The 14,179-nt window shown below is 44.1% G+C and overlaps 1 protein-coding gene across 2 annotated transcripts in view; it reads right to left on the reverse strand.

Moving 5' to 3' along the window:
• VPS39 (VPS39 subunit of HOPS complex) overlaps positions 1–14,179 on the reverse strand; it is a 682,603-nt gene that overhangs the window by 418,546 nt on the left and 249,878 nt on the right. For both annotated transcript variants that reach the window (XM_069638818.1, XM_069638817.1), the window contains exon 11: positions 5,223–5,352. In XM_069638818.1, coding sequence (XP_069494919.1) covers positions 5,223–5,352 — 130 coding nt within the window. The remainder of the gene's footprint in view (positions 1–5,222; positions 5,353–14,179) is intronic.

The raw sequence follows: 14,179 nt of genomic DNA on the forward strand, positions 1-14,179 counted from the left end.
ACCCAACAACCTCTAGTACACAGTACAATAATTCACACATGTAATGATAATGATGTGTATTTATATGACACTTACCTTTAAGCACTTTAGCTAGAACATATATACATACAATATCACCCAATCAGAGTTGGCACTCATTTATCGACCTCAGAATAATGAAAGGCTGAGTTAGCCTTGTGGGGATTCGAATCTGCGACCTGCAGATTACGACAGAAGGCAGCAGCAAATGCTCAACCCGCTGAGCTACTTTACCAGTATGTACACAATATATATCGGATAGAGTACCTAGAGGGAGTAAACACTTCCCGACCCAGCCCTTATGGCCAAACCTGGTCTTAGAAATCAGCAGCCCATCTGCGGATTTCAAATCCAAAACAATTCAGGCAATAATCCACTGATCTCAGGAAGGCACTGGCCTAAGGCATGTCTTTAATCGCATACCTGGCAGACACACACGATTTGCCAGTCCGAGCCTGCCAAACACTCAGAGTCAACCACACTGTATGTGTATTGTTGCCGTCTAGAGAAACCAGCCTAAGCCAGTCTATAGAATGCAAGGCTGGACTCAAGTTTGCACAATAGACATTTTAGGCGTTGTGGTTCCCAGAATCAAAGGAAAGGCCAGAAACAAAATAGCTTAAGAAATTAATTATCACAATAGATACCATACTGGTACATTGAGCTACTAACGAGATGCAACTAGCGACACACCTGTGAAGCCAAAACTAAAATTACAGCTGCCACCAGCCTACACTACTGTACAGTAATAGAATTAATCCTGGGGGAAATGAGGTATTTAAAAAGCACCCCTTTCCTAGGAGCCACATAGGCTACCACAGGACAGCACATCAGAAAGATTGCAGGAGGGCTTCAGTAGAGGCCTCTCAGACCACAACAAATAAGGTCAGTGAGCCAAGAAAACCAACAGGAAAAAGGGAGACCTTCCGGGGTCCATTACATGGGACAGCAAAACCCCAAAAAATCCCATGATGCAGTTGAGGGCTGTGAGCATACTATTCCCGCTGACCCAAGGGAGGGAAATGCCTAAAAAGATTTCCCCTGTTCGAGAGAGGAAAGAGCTTCACCTTGTGAGATCTGGAACAATAACGAAGGCTTCTGGAAGAGTCTCTGGAATTCTTCTTGGTCCTCGTGGTTGACTGAGGAATGGCCCCACATCCTCTGAAAAGTAGGGCTGGGTGCTACCACAGCCCTCCCATCACATGCAAGCCATCAAGAGTTTTGGAAAATGTCATTTGTACCATTCACCCCTGATGAATGTCCAGCAAATTCAAGCCACACTGAACAGAAACGTATACGTTGGGCTACGAAAAACATACAGTTACTTAGGAGTCGATGTGACCGACGCTGTGTAGAACCAAGTCATATTGACTTGCAAATCAATAGGGGAAAGTACATACATTGTGTATAATTTTTTATATGAATTGATTTTTTTTATATTAATTGATATTCAAAGTTGTATTGTGGACTTGCAATTTTGTGAAGTATGGTGTGTATTAGGTTTGTGTAACAATTGTGTTTTTGAATTGTATAATAAAGTAGATTTTTTGTATTTTGTAAGAAAGTAGATCCCAAATGGAAGAGTTATTTGTCTCAAACGCTTCTAGGAGGGTTGTGAGGACACTAGTGACATTTGCCTTAGGACCTCTTTTGGTGTATTGATAATTTGGACCATCACTCTAGAGGAAATATGGAGTAGGGTGTCCGACAGACCCGTAGCTGACCTTAAACATGTTACCATTCATACAGCTAGCCATTGTGCGCTCTCTGCAGAGCCCGAGAAAGGCACTGACCATATTCGGTCAATATGAGGAAGATGACCAACAAAGCAAGTGGTTTGGGAAGACACAGCTTCTTATGAGGTGTCAACTTTGGCCCATATGCAGCCACATATGGAAGCCTTGTGGTGAAAATTAAAAAGGTGCACAGTACTGCACCATTAAAGGGTTAGATTGCCACCAGCATGTCTTGAACGCACTGCTTCAGAGAGAAAAGACACCATGGGTAAAGAAAAGTGGTGTACTGATCACCACAGAGAACAGCAATACTACCCAAAAGTCATAATAGAGACAGGAACCTGATGCTCCGACAGCTTTAAAGACTGGTCAGTGGTGTCCAAAGAAAGGAGTTGGAGTAGTCGGCAAAGCTGAAAAAAAGCCTTACCCCAAAAATTCAGAATCACCATAACAGCCAGCAAATATACTATGGGTCTCAGAAGAGTGCTTAAAAGCTGCAAAAAGGAAACCCTTTCCAAACAGACACCCTAACCTTGAGTGGTAAAGGCTCTCTCATAAGGCACATCACAGAGTCGCCTCCAATAAGAAAACATGCAGTCAAGCTCTACTTAGAAATATACTTTGCAAAACAGTCAGGGAAAAAGTACAGGGTCTCTTACCATAAGCAAGTCTAGAACTCTAACCCTCAAGTCCCCTTTATATGCTTATTTATGTTGATTTGTTTGTAATCACACTCGCCACAGCACAAAAGTTGAGCGAAAGATTGAGGAGAAACATCAGTGCACAGGTTATGATGCAATGGAGACAATACATCATTGGGGGGAGGGGAAATCCCAGAAATTGCTGCAAGCACACTGATGCATGTATAGTGTGATGAACGTGGCGGTGTTTGGCATCAGTACAGCAATCGCTTAAGCTTTTCCAGAAATTCATGAGGTCTGGAATGTTTCATGTGTCATCAGGCAGTGCGTTACATAGCTTGGGGTGATCACCAAGGACTTCTGTCCCTTTTCATTTCAATCTTTTCTCGGCACAGCAAGTAGATTGTTGGCAGCTGATATTTAATGTCATGCCTTAAAACATTGTTTTACTTTTTCCTTTAAGTATCTAGACTCTGCCCTGTGAGGATAGGCAGCCTTTGTAGGTCTTTGAAATGTTGATAGACTGGAGGTCTTACTTCAGATTGAATAACAGTCTGCGTTCTGTACCTGAAATCATTATTGGTAGTGAAAAATCAACACTATTAAAAATAAACTACTTCAGCCTCATTAAAACTGCACCATATTACATGATTTCTGCTAAATTATTTGGAGGGTGCATGCACATGTAAGGTAGGAGCAGTGTAGGAAAGAGCGGGGGCTATAGCAGCTCTACCAACCACTTTATGCAAGTTCATTCTACATTCATGAAGACGGTGGCCGATAACCCCGCCCTTTGCCTGCCTTCTTCACCTCACACCTGGTAACAGAGGACATCGCTTACAAGCCCTAGAAATGTATTTCCTTTTTTTTTTAACATTCTTTATTAGAATTTTGAAACAGTTGTCAAAGTTGAAACACTATCACTAAGTAAAACAGGAAACATGTAATTATTTACAATTCAAGTTTTTGTACAATATTTACAGGGTAGACAGGAGAAAGGGAAAAGGATGCATAAGAAGAAGGAAATAAAAGTGAGTGGAAGAAAAGACAAGGGGGAAGGAGGAGAACAAAGAAGAAGAGAGAAAGAAAGAAAAAGAAGAGAGAAAATAAATAAATAAGGGAAATAGTTTGAGGGAATTCACACATACAATTCGTTAAAAGCATACCAAATTGCCGAATACTTGTCTGCTCTTTTCAATCTCTGATAGCTTATCTTTTCTTTACTGGAAAGAATTGCTAGATCATGTAGCCAGTCATCAATTGTTGGTCTGGCATCGCTCTTCCAACGCTTCAGAATCTGCTTCTTTGCTATCAAAAACGCTCAATATGACCAAAAAAAGCTGATTTGCAGACAACTGAATTCCCACTGGGAACAGCCCTAATACACACAGACCAGGAGAACGAGGGAGTGTTAAATCTAATACTAGCTCCATTCTCTGCAAAACCTCCTCCCAAAAACCTGCAACTTCTGTACAAGACCAAAACATTTGCAAAATTACCAATTTCTAATTTGCAATTCCAGCAAGTATCTACTTGCATTGCTTCATCTTCAAAGGTGACCAGTAAATACCTTATTAGAAATGAATTTCAACTGCTCTAGCAGCCACAATATTCCTCAATTACTCTCTCAAATCATCTGATCATATTCACATGGATCTATCACTTACCTGTGCATCTATGCGCTGCAAAATAGTGCCAGCTCACACCAAGTCAGCATGGTTCCATCACAGTTACCTTCCGTCTAATCCGTACACTTAGGTTAGGAAAGACTGGTGGACCTTACCAAAAATAACTATATTAAACCAATTACTCCCAAGGATCAACCCTATGTGAAAAAACAGAACCTGGCTCCAACTGTCAGAGGCACAATGGATACAAAACCTAGCCTTTGGCAATGCTTATCCATCCACCTATCAAAGAATCCCATGGCTGCAAAAGACGCACACGCAAAAACGCTGCAAGAGCAGCAGAGATGGCAAAAAAGATCATCCACGCATCAAAAACCATTCGAAACTCATTCAAAACTCGACTGGCTTCCTATTCTGGAACAATAAAACTGCTTAAACAAATCCATCTAAAGTCAAACTTTAAAAAGAGAATAGAATCCCACGCCCCACCAAGAGAGATCTTCAATAAGTGGACCATCTTCTATGAAGGACTTCAAAATTCCTACAAATTCCAAAAGAAAAATCAGCAGTTGCAAAGTAGTAACAAAAACATGGGCTAAGCCCTAAATCAAAATAAACAGGCTCTAGCAAAGCCAAAGGGATCTGACATTTTAAATGGAGAGTGTACGATCCGTTATGTCATGTGGGAGGAGGGCAGGCATTTACTGGACAAGACTGACGTGTTACAAGTAGTAAGAAAAAAATAGAACTATGCTGCATTTTCTTTTTTGGTTAGAGGAGGCATCGACAGGAGGGTGGCAGAGTGGAGGATTTACAATGCCCCACAAACAAGATTCATTGGGGGGCCAATGAAAGGCCCTATCTGCACAACTAAGCAGCTAATTGACATCAGGGTCCATGAAAGCCCTACACCCAATAACTAATGGAGAGACCAACCGCTCTCTCCAGCCCGATCTAAAAAGAAACAAAACACCAATATGTCTTAGAATTGGCATACCTGAGCTGCTCCTGAGTTAAACGCCCTCAGGATTCCCACTCCACAATCCCCCTTAGTGCCCTTACGAGCTAAATAGACATGCAAGGTTCCATAAGAAAGCAATGGAGTCAGGTTAGTGAAACCATTGACCTACTTGAGCAACAGGTTAAGATTGTGGCAGCATAATAAATATTCCTTATAGCAAACGAAAAGACTACCTTACCTGTACCAAGCATGGCAAAGACCTGCATTGAATCATCAAAGCGCTTCTGGCAGAAGAGATTGAAGGCATAAAGGTTCTGAATGTGGTTAATCTGATGGTGTTTTTCACTGTCCGAATCATCCTTCATTCTCTAGACACAAAAGGTACAACCATTACTCAGACTGGAATCAGAAAGGACTAACCTCGATATGTGTTTGAATTCAGAATTTTCACAGTTCAAAAGAGAAGGACTTGACTTAGTGGTTAAACTAGTCGTCCGTAGACATGCTCCAGTAGAATACCAACAAACTGATTATTTGCCCAACTTTGCTTAGACTGCCACTGAAACATGCAACATTTCCACATCCTTGTTAGACGGTAGCAAACAACTGCTTCAAATTGCCATGGTTTGTAGAACAAATGCAAATTTATCCTTCAAAATATGACAAACATATGGGGAGACCTTGCTTCGACAACAAAGTTCACATTTAACTAGAGTAACTCATGCTGTAGGGAAGTCATCAAAAAAGTAATTCCTCCCGAGTAGGGGGGCATAATGATGGCTGTACAGCTACAGGGGTAGGGTCAGATGAGGGGGTCTCTTTTTACATAGCCAGTTTCATTTAACAGCCATCCTCCATATGGTCCGTCAACAGTGAAGCTATGGAGGCTTTGGCATGCACAAAATCCAGACGTGTGTCTCTGCTTTAAAGTAGGGCACTGAGAACACATCGCACTGCATTTAAACAGCCTCTGCCAGACAAAAGAATCCACTTAAAATCCCAGTCTATTGCTCAGCCATGACTACAGATCTTTGTTCTTTGCAATAAGTTTATTTATTGTTGTTGCTCGTTCTCCAGCTCCAGTAAGGTTTTAATCTACCACATTTCCAATGTTTACAAATCCCCATGTTCAATCCTAGTCACTGGTTGCTCTTCCACCCAAGATTGGTTTACTTAATGACTGCATATAGTCAGAAGTTTTAAAAGACGGGATTGTATCAACAGAAGTACAGCATTTCTACTGCTCGGGGGTGCAAACTGGGACCATATTGGGAGGCTTTCAGCACACTAGAAGGCCCTTTTTTACATCATAATCATTATTATTAGGTAATTAGAGTTCTGGTGGACTGATCAGCAAAAGCTAGAATAACACAAGATAGCAGAACTGGGAAGAATTAATATGATGGCGATTATAGCTCTTAGTCCTTGCATGCCCTCCTTCCAACCTGGTTGGGCTCAGCATGACATGTCCCCTCACACTGCTGCCCAAACCTCAAATATAAAGCACACAAAGTCCACAATGGAAATGTATTTACCCAAGACATTAAAATCGAGCATGGCATAGGGCAACATGGATTGAAAGGTGGGGTTTATGAAGGGGAGCAAGGACTTCGAGAAAAAATAGCCATAAAGATTTTTCTGTCAGTTCGCCCTCAGGCCTTGCCAACTTAGTTGGTGTGGTAAGGGGCCTTTTTTGCACAACCCTCTGTTGAGGGATGTACAACCACTAACCTTCAGGTGGGACCAAGCAATCACCCCAAAAAGAAATCCAAACCTCTCATAAAATAATTAATGAGGCAGAGTGGCCAGGTTTAACTCAAAGGAGTGGGAAGTAGGCTAAGAAAAGATACAATTGGTCCACAGACCTATCCACAAAAATACATCACACTGATATACGGCAAAATGCACACCTTTATATTAAGAGCTTCTTTTGTTTACATCCAGAATTTTGGAGTTTTGCAACCTATGCCTGGCTCGCGGGAGTGCGGTTCATCTTTCCTCCTTTCTGTTCAAAATATATATATATAATATATATCTTTGGGGCACTGATTAACATCAGGCAAAATGAGTGGCACTCTTCACAGTCATTTTGGTCAATGAAATATCCGGACACCAAAATGTCAATTTGTAGAAAAAAAGTTCTTTATTTAGGTCCTTACAACTCAGCAAGCAAAATTTACAAATTAAAATTGCGGGCCATCAAAATATGGCACTCCCATAGTGCAAAGAAATGCGCGTTCAGGGCGTTAAATATATATATATATATATATACATACACACTAACAAAAAACATTCTTAAAAAGAGACGTTATGGTTAAGTTGCACTACTACAAACCTATCCCCTTTACTGAAAAAACTATGCTAAAGGAAGGGTGTGGTTACAGTGGCCTACTAAAAACCCATCAACTTCAGTGAAAACATGTATGCTTCAGTTGTCCCAAGAACAACCTAGCAACTTCAGTGCAAAAACTTTTGTTACAGGAAAGTTACAGCTACTTTGCACTAACAACAACCTATCCATACTATGCTTACAAGTAAAACCCAGAAAACCTCAGAAATTGGCCAGTTATGGTAAGCTAAGCAACCATAACTCGTGCCACCACTTTGCACTGCTAAGACGAACACCCATGACATCAAAGATGACATCACAAATGTCATCATGCCGGACAGCCAGCCTGCCAATCACCTTTGGGTGCATTCCTGTAACCAAGGGGATTAAGCACAGGGAATCTCACGCATCTCCCTCACTTCCTGCCCCTGCCAGACATACTTGAGCCAGAGGCGGGCTTCACTCGTGAACCCCGCCAAAGACAAAACATACAAAGGGAGCAAACCTGGTTTGGCGAGCAGAGTAAATCTCAAGAAGTACCTTTCCAACAAGAAATGGCAAAAAAAGAAGAGTGGAGCCAGTTTGACAAAATGGGCACCCATGGGTGCATTACTGCAGCTGCAAACGCGGCCCGCAGTAACAAATACACAATGGTAGTAAAAAGTAAAGCACTGCCACCAGCCATTGATTGTAGAAAGGGTAACAATTGTTACATGAGCAACTAGACAAAGGGGATACTAAGTAACCCCTCCAGCACCTTTCAATTGTAAACAAAGTCAATTTCACGTTGCTGCTCTTGGAAACAGTAGTTTATCCAAGAGAAGATATTTAAAACTTTGGGAAAGACTTCCCTGTGCCACTGCACTGAAGGTGTTGTGTGTCACAATGCACAGATCATGCCTATGGAGTTTGTCAGACTCCAAAACCAAAAAGAAACTGTGTCAAATCACAGAAAATTACATGAAAGAGGGGGGGGAGGGGAGGTCTCACTCTCTCCAGGTTAAAAATTGAAAAGTCCTAGGGTCCAGCAAAGGTGCTTGGGGTCCACAAGGTAGAGAGGAATTAGCAAATTTCTGAGAATTCTCCCCAACACTCGCTCCCCCCCCCCCCCAGACTAAAGGACAGGAGGATTTAATACACCCCTGGATGAATCTCCTTACTCCAGTCGGTCATACTTTCTGGAGAGACCATCAGCATTTTGGGGATTACACCCTGACCTGTGTTCTATGGTAAAATAAAACCCCTGCAGGCTGATAGACCATTTTAACAATTTAGGATTTTTCCCCTTCATCTGCATTAACCATCTCAAGGGTTGGTGGTCTGTTTGAATCACAAAAGTAGATCCATACAAGTATGGTCTAAACTTCTTCAAAGACCACACAATGGCAAAACATTAACGTTCTATGGTAGCCCACCTTGTCTCAGGGTCTTTCAGTTTCCTACTGATGAAGCAGATTGGGTGTTCCCTGCCTTTCTCATCCAGCCGACTCAGAACGGCACCTATTCCTCTATTTGAAGCATCAGTTTGTTCAATAAAGGATTGGTTGTAGTCAGGCGCTCTTAATATTGGAGCTTGACAAAGGGCTTTCTTAAGTCCTTCAAATGCCTTTTTGCACTCCTCATTCCATCTGACCTTCTTGGGGAATTTGGGCGAGGGGATCACATTCAAGGGAGAAGCTATGGACCGATAGTTCTCAATGAAGTTCCTATAGTAACCTGTGAGACCTAGAAAGGCTCTCAGCGGGGTTTGAGTAGTAGGGGTGGCCCAGTCTTGCACAGCTTGTACTTTGCTAGGCAATGGCCTTATTTCACCTCCTCCTACCTCATGTCCAAGGTAGACCACTTTACTATGACCAATTTGACATTTGCTTGGCTTTATGGTCAGATGGGCCTGCTCAAGAGCCTGCAAAACATATCCTAGGGGGTCAATATGTTCTTTCCAAGTAGGGCTGAACACTGCAATGTCATCCAAGTATGCAATGCATAAGTCCTCCATCCCATTCAGAACAATAATTACCATCCTTTGGAATGTAGCAGGTGCATTCTTTAGTCCAAAAGGCATAACCTTAAACTGGTAGAGGCCTCCTGGGATTGTAAATGTAGTTTTCTCCTTGGCATGGTCTGTCAGGGCTATTTGCCAATAGCCTGAAGTTAGGTCAAGTTTACTGAGGAAATTGGCTGAACCAAGTTTGTCCACCAGCTCATCTGTCCTATGTAAAGGATGGGCATCAGTCGTAGTGACTGCATTAAGAGCTCTATAGTCCACAAAGAATCTCAACTCCTTGGATCCTGCCTTTAGTACGAATACAACTGGACTAGCCCATGGACTCTGTATATGACTATTACCCCAAGGTGAAGCATCTTCTTGACCTCTTCCTTTATGTGGGCTCTTACATGGTCTGACATTCTGTAACCCCCTACTCTTAACAGGGAGACAGTTACCAGTGAATATATCATGCTGGCCCCAAGGGGTCAAGCCTGGTGTCAGTGAAAACAGGGAGGCAAACTGATTTAACAGAACTTTGCCCTCCTCCTGTTGTGCTCACTCCCTTCCTCCTCTTGGTCAGAGGCTAGAAACAAAGCTCCCAGTTCTGGTCTACAGACACAGGCCTTTAGGTGGTTGGTGTGAAAGACCCTGTGGGCCTCCCTGGGATTGGCCAAGCCCACCAACAAATTGACTTCTCCAAGTTTGCCCACAACCTTGAAGGGTCCAATCCATTTGTCCTGTAAGGCCCTCTGCTTTGTAGGTACCATAACTAAAACTAGCTGGTCTTGAGCAAACTCAACCATGTTGGCCTTCTGGTCATGCCAATGTTTAACCAGAGCCTGACCTGCTTTCAAGTTATCTGAAGCTTCCGTCATCACGTGCGTCATTCTCCTTCGGAGACCCAACACATAGTGACTCTCGCAGGCTTGTGGGAAGGAGCACTCTCCAGCGCTTCCTTGATTAGGGTCAATGGACCTCTAACCGGATGACCATAGAGAAGCTCAAAGGGGCTGAAACCAACCCCTTCCTGAGGGACGTCTCTAAGCAAAAAGAAGACATGGCAGTAGAATGTCCCACTTTCTTCTAAGGGGTTCTTCTAAAGCACCCATCATGCTCTTCATAGTTCTATTAAACCTCTCTACCAACCCATTGGTGTGAGGATGGGTGGCTGTTGAGAACTTGTAGGTCACTCCACAGTTTTTCCACATGGCCTGCATGTAGTGGGACATAAAAGTTTGATCCCCTGTCAGAGATAACTCCTTAGGAAAACCTACTCTGGTAAAAATACCAAGTAGGGCCTTAGCCACGGCCTGAGCTGTGACAGTCCTCCTAGGTATTGCTTCAGGATACCTGGTAGCATGGTCTACCACAACCAATATAAATCGCTTGCCTGACGATGTTGAAGGGTCTAAGGGACCAACAATGTCGATTGCTACCCTCTCAAATGGAACTCCCACCACTGGGAGAGGCACCAAAAAGGTACCACATTCTTGCCTCCACTCTTGCCAGATGTCTGACAAGTGTGACAGCTTCTACAGAATTTATCTACATCAGACCCCAATTTAGGCCAGCAGAAATAAAGAGAAATCCTTTCCTTGGTCTTCTTAAAGCTTAAGTGACCAGCTAAAGGAATCTCATGGGCTAACTGTAGAAACTGATGTCTCACCTCCTGGGGCACTACAAGTCTTCTGTAGTCTCCTGGGGGAGAGGCAATAGGCTCACTATAGAGGAGGCCATTCTCCCAGTATAACCTGTGCTTCCCTGGCTCTTGCCCTTCCAGCTGGGAAGCTGCCTTTTGGCGAAGACCTTCAAAAGTAGGACACTCTTTGACCTCTGTTAAAGTCTGCCCTACAGGGGCCACCTTCTGCCAGTAAAGACTGCAACTCTGTATGGTCTTTAGGATCCAGATCTCCAACAGGGGGAAGGTCTTCTTCCGGTTGTATACGAATTGTTCGAATGACAATTGACCTTTTCACAATTGACCGAATTGTGAAGGTCAATTGTACCATATATGTGGGGGGAAACCCCCCACAACCCCCCACCCAACGCCAAACCCCCCCCAACACATACATATGGGATACATTACTCACCGTAATCGTATTTCTGATGCTTGTATCTGCTTAGATTCACATGCTGTGCTTAGGCCGACATCTAGTGGAAGCTGCAGAGTATTACAGTTTGTTTTCCGAAACTCGAAAATGGGCGTCGACACAGGCGTGCCAGTAATACTAGCCCTAGTGTGACGTCCACTGTACCCAAGATCCCTCACGCGTCTAGGATCCTCAGATTGTATTTTTTTTTCTGACATGAGGAGTAGCGCGAGTACAGATAATCCAAGCAGATAGACAGAAAGGTAAGACTACAAGCAATCATGCGCCTTCTCTCGGAGGGGAGGAAGGGTGGGTCGCATGTGAATCTAAGCAGATACAAGCATCAGAAATACGATTACGGTGAGTAATGTATCCCTTCTGAGGCTTGTGGAATCTGCTTAGATCACGTGCTGTGCATAGATTAGCGAGCAGTACCAGAAGAAGGAGGTGGGATGTGAGAAGGGCCATGAGAAAACAGGTGTCTTAGAACCGCTTGTCCCACTTGTGTATCTGTCTTGGAATGAGTGTCAATGCAGTAATGCTGAGTAAAAGTGTGAATAGAGCTCCAAGTAGCTGCTTTGCAAATGGTGTCGAGGGGAACATTTGCAATGAAAGCCAGAGTGGCCCCAATGCCTCTAGTAGAGTGGGCTCTTGGCGTAAAAGGCAGAGTCTTTTCAGAAAGAGAGTAACACAGCTGTATACAGTTGATAATCCACTTCGAGATAGCGCCTGTAGAGACGCGATCTCCCTCTCTGCCTGTAGCTACGGAGACAAACAGTTGATCTGTTTTCCTTAGCGGTCTGGTTTTATTTACATAGTAGAGGACCGCCCTACGCACATCTAGGGTGTGTAGTTTCACCTCAGCCGAGCTTTGCGGGTTCTGGAAGAAAGCCAGAAGCTCGATGGACTGGTTTACATGGAACTTTGATATAAATTTAGGTGAGAACCTAGGGTGTGTGCGTAAAACCAGTTTGTCTTTGTGGATAGTAAAGAAAGGATCCTGCACTGACAGAGCCTGAATTTCACTGACCCTTCTTATAGAGGTAATGGCTACTAAGAAGGCAGTTTTATAAGTCAGGTGTTTGAGACTACTTTTATGCATGGGTTCGAAAGGGGGGCCCATGAGCTTAGCTAGCACCACATTAAGGTCCCATCCTGGCGGTGGGTTAGAAATAGGAGGGTGAAGTCTCTTTACTCCTTCCATGAAGGCTTTAACTACTGGTACTTTCCACCAGAACACCCTGTTATGCGATGTGGTGTAAGCCGAGAGGGCTGCCAGCTGTACTTTCAGAGAGTTAAAAACCAATCCTGCATCCAGTAGGTGGAGCATGTATGTCACAATGTTGGAAGGAGTGCAATCAACAGGGTTGATTTGTTTATTCTGGCACCAAATAACGAATCTCTTCCACTTGTCAAAGTAACAGTGCCTTGTGTTTGGTTTCCTGGATTCTTTTAGGATGTCCATACACCTCTGTGGTAAATTGAGATGTCCAAACTCTATGACCTCAGGAGCCATGCTGCCAGGTTCATTGAGTTGGGTTGCTGGTGCACTGTTTGACCTTGTTGCTGGGACAGTAGGTTGTACCAGGCTGGAAGTTTGATGGGTTCGCACACCGCCATCCTGCGTAGGTGTGGAAACCATGGTTGTCTCATCCACATGGGAGCAACTAGGATGAGCGTCATCGATTCCTTGTTCATCTTGTACACCACCTTCCTGATGAGAGGGGTTGGTGGGAAAGCATACGCAAACATCCCTGACCAGTTCATCCACAGGGCGTTCCCTTGGGAGTCTGGCTGGGGGAACCTGGATTGTTTGTTTTCGCTTGTGGCGAATAAGTCTATAGTGGGGAAACCCCACTGAAAGAAGAGATCTTCTACGATCTTTCTGTGAAGGACCCATTCGTGTTCTTCTGGGAGGGAGTTTCTGCCTAGAGCATCCGCTAGGGAATTGAGCTCCCCTGGAACATGTTGCGATGACAGGAAGATGTTCCGTCTGAGTGCCCATATCCAGATTTTCTGGGCAAGCTTGGACAGATTTGGCGAACGAGTCCCTCCTTGCTTGTTCAGATAGAACATGGCTGTCGTGCTGTCCGTCCGGATCTGCACCGACAAGTTTAGTAGATGGGGCTCAAACGCCCGAAGCGCTCTGAATACTGCCAGAAGCTCTAGCAGGTTTATGTGGTTCTTGGCTACTGAGTGAGACCAGAGACCCTGAGCTGTGTGGTGGAGATGGTGAGCTCCCCCCCCCAGTCAGGCATGCATCTGTAGTCACCACTGCCTGTACTTCTGGATCGTAAAAGGGTTTTCCCCTTGCGAGATTCTCTCTTGTCCACCAGTGTAGGCTCTGTACAAGTGTTGGCGAAACGACCACTAGATCGTCCCACTGACCACTTGCCTGAGACCACTGTTTCGCCAACCATTCCTGCATGGGACGCATGCGCAGTCGCGCGTGGGGGACCAGGTAAATGCATGACGCCATCATGCCCAGTAACCGCATTGCTTTGCGTACCGTTATTTGTTGACCGGACTGATAATGTGGAATTTGCAGTAGTATATTCCGAATTCTCTCTTCCGAAGGGAAGGTCAACCCTTTCTGAGTATCTAGGATTGCTCCTAGGAACTGTTTTGAGGTGCTTGGCACCAGGCTTGACTTCTTCTCGTTGATTGAGAAGCCTAATTCGTGGAGGAGGTCGATAGTCCTTTGAATGTTTGTCCTGCAAATTCCTGGGGTTTCCCCCGTTATGAGCCAGTCGTCCAGATAAGGGTACACTGGGATTGCCTTCCTGCGT

This window comes from Ambystoma mexicanum, chromosome 14 (genome assembly GCF_040938575.1).
Source record: "Ambystoma mexicanum isolate Mex_15411 chromosome 14, UKY_AmexF1_1, whole genome shotgun sequence".
Lineage (NCBI taxonomy): Eukaryota > Metazoa > Chordata > Amphibia > Caudata > Ambystomatidae > Ambystoma > Ambystoma mexicanum.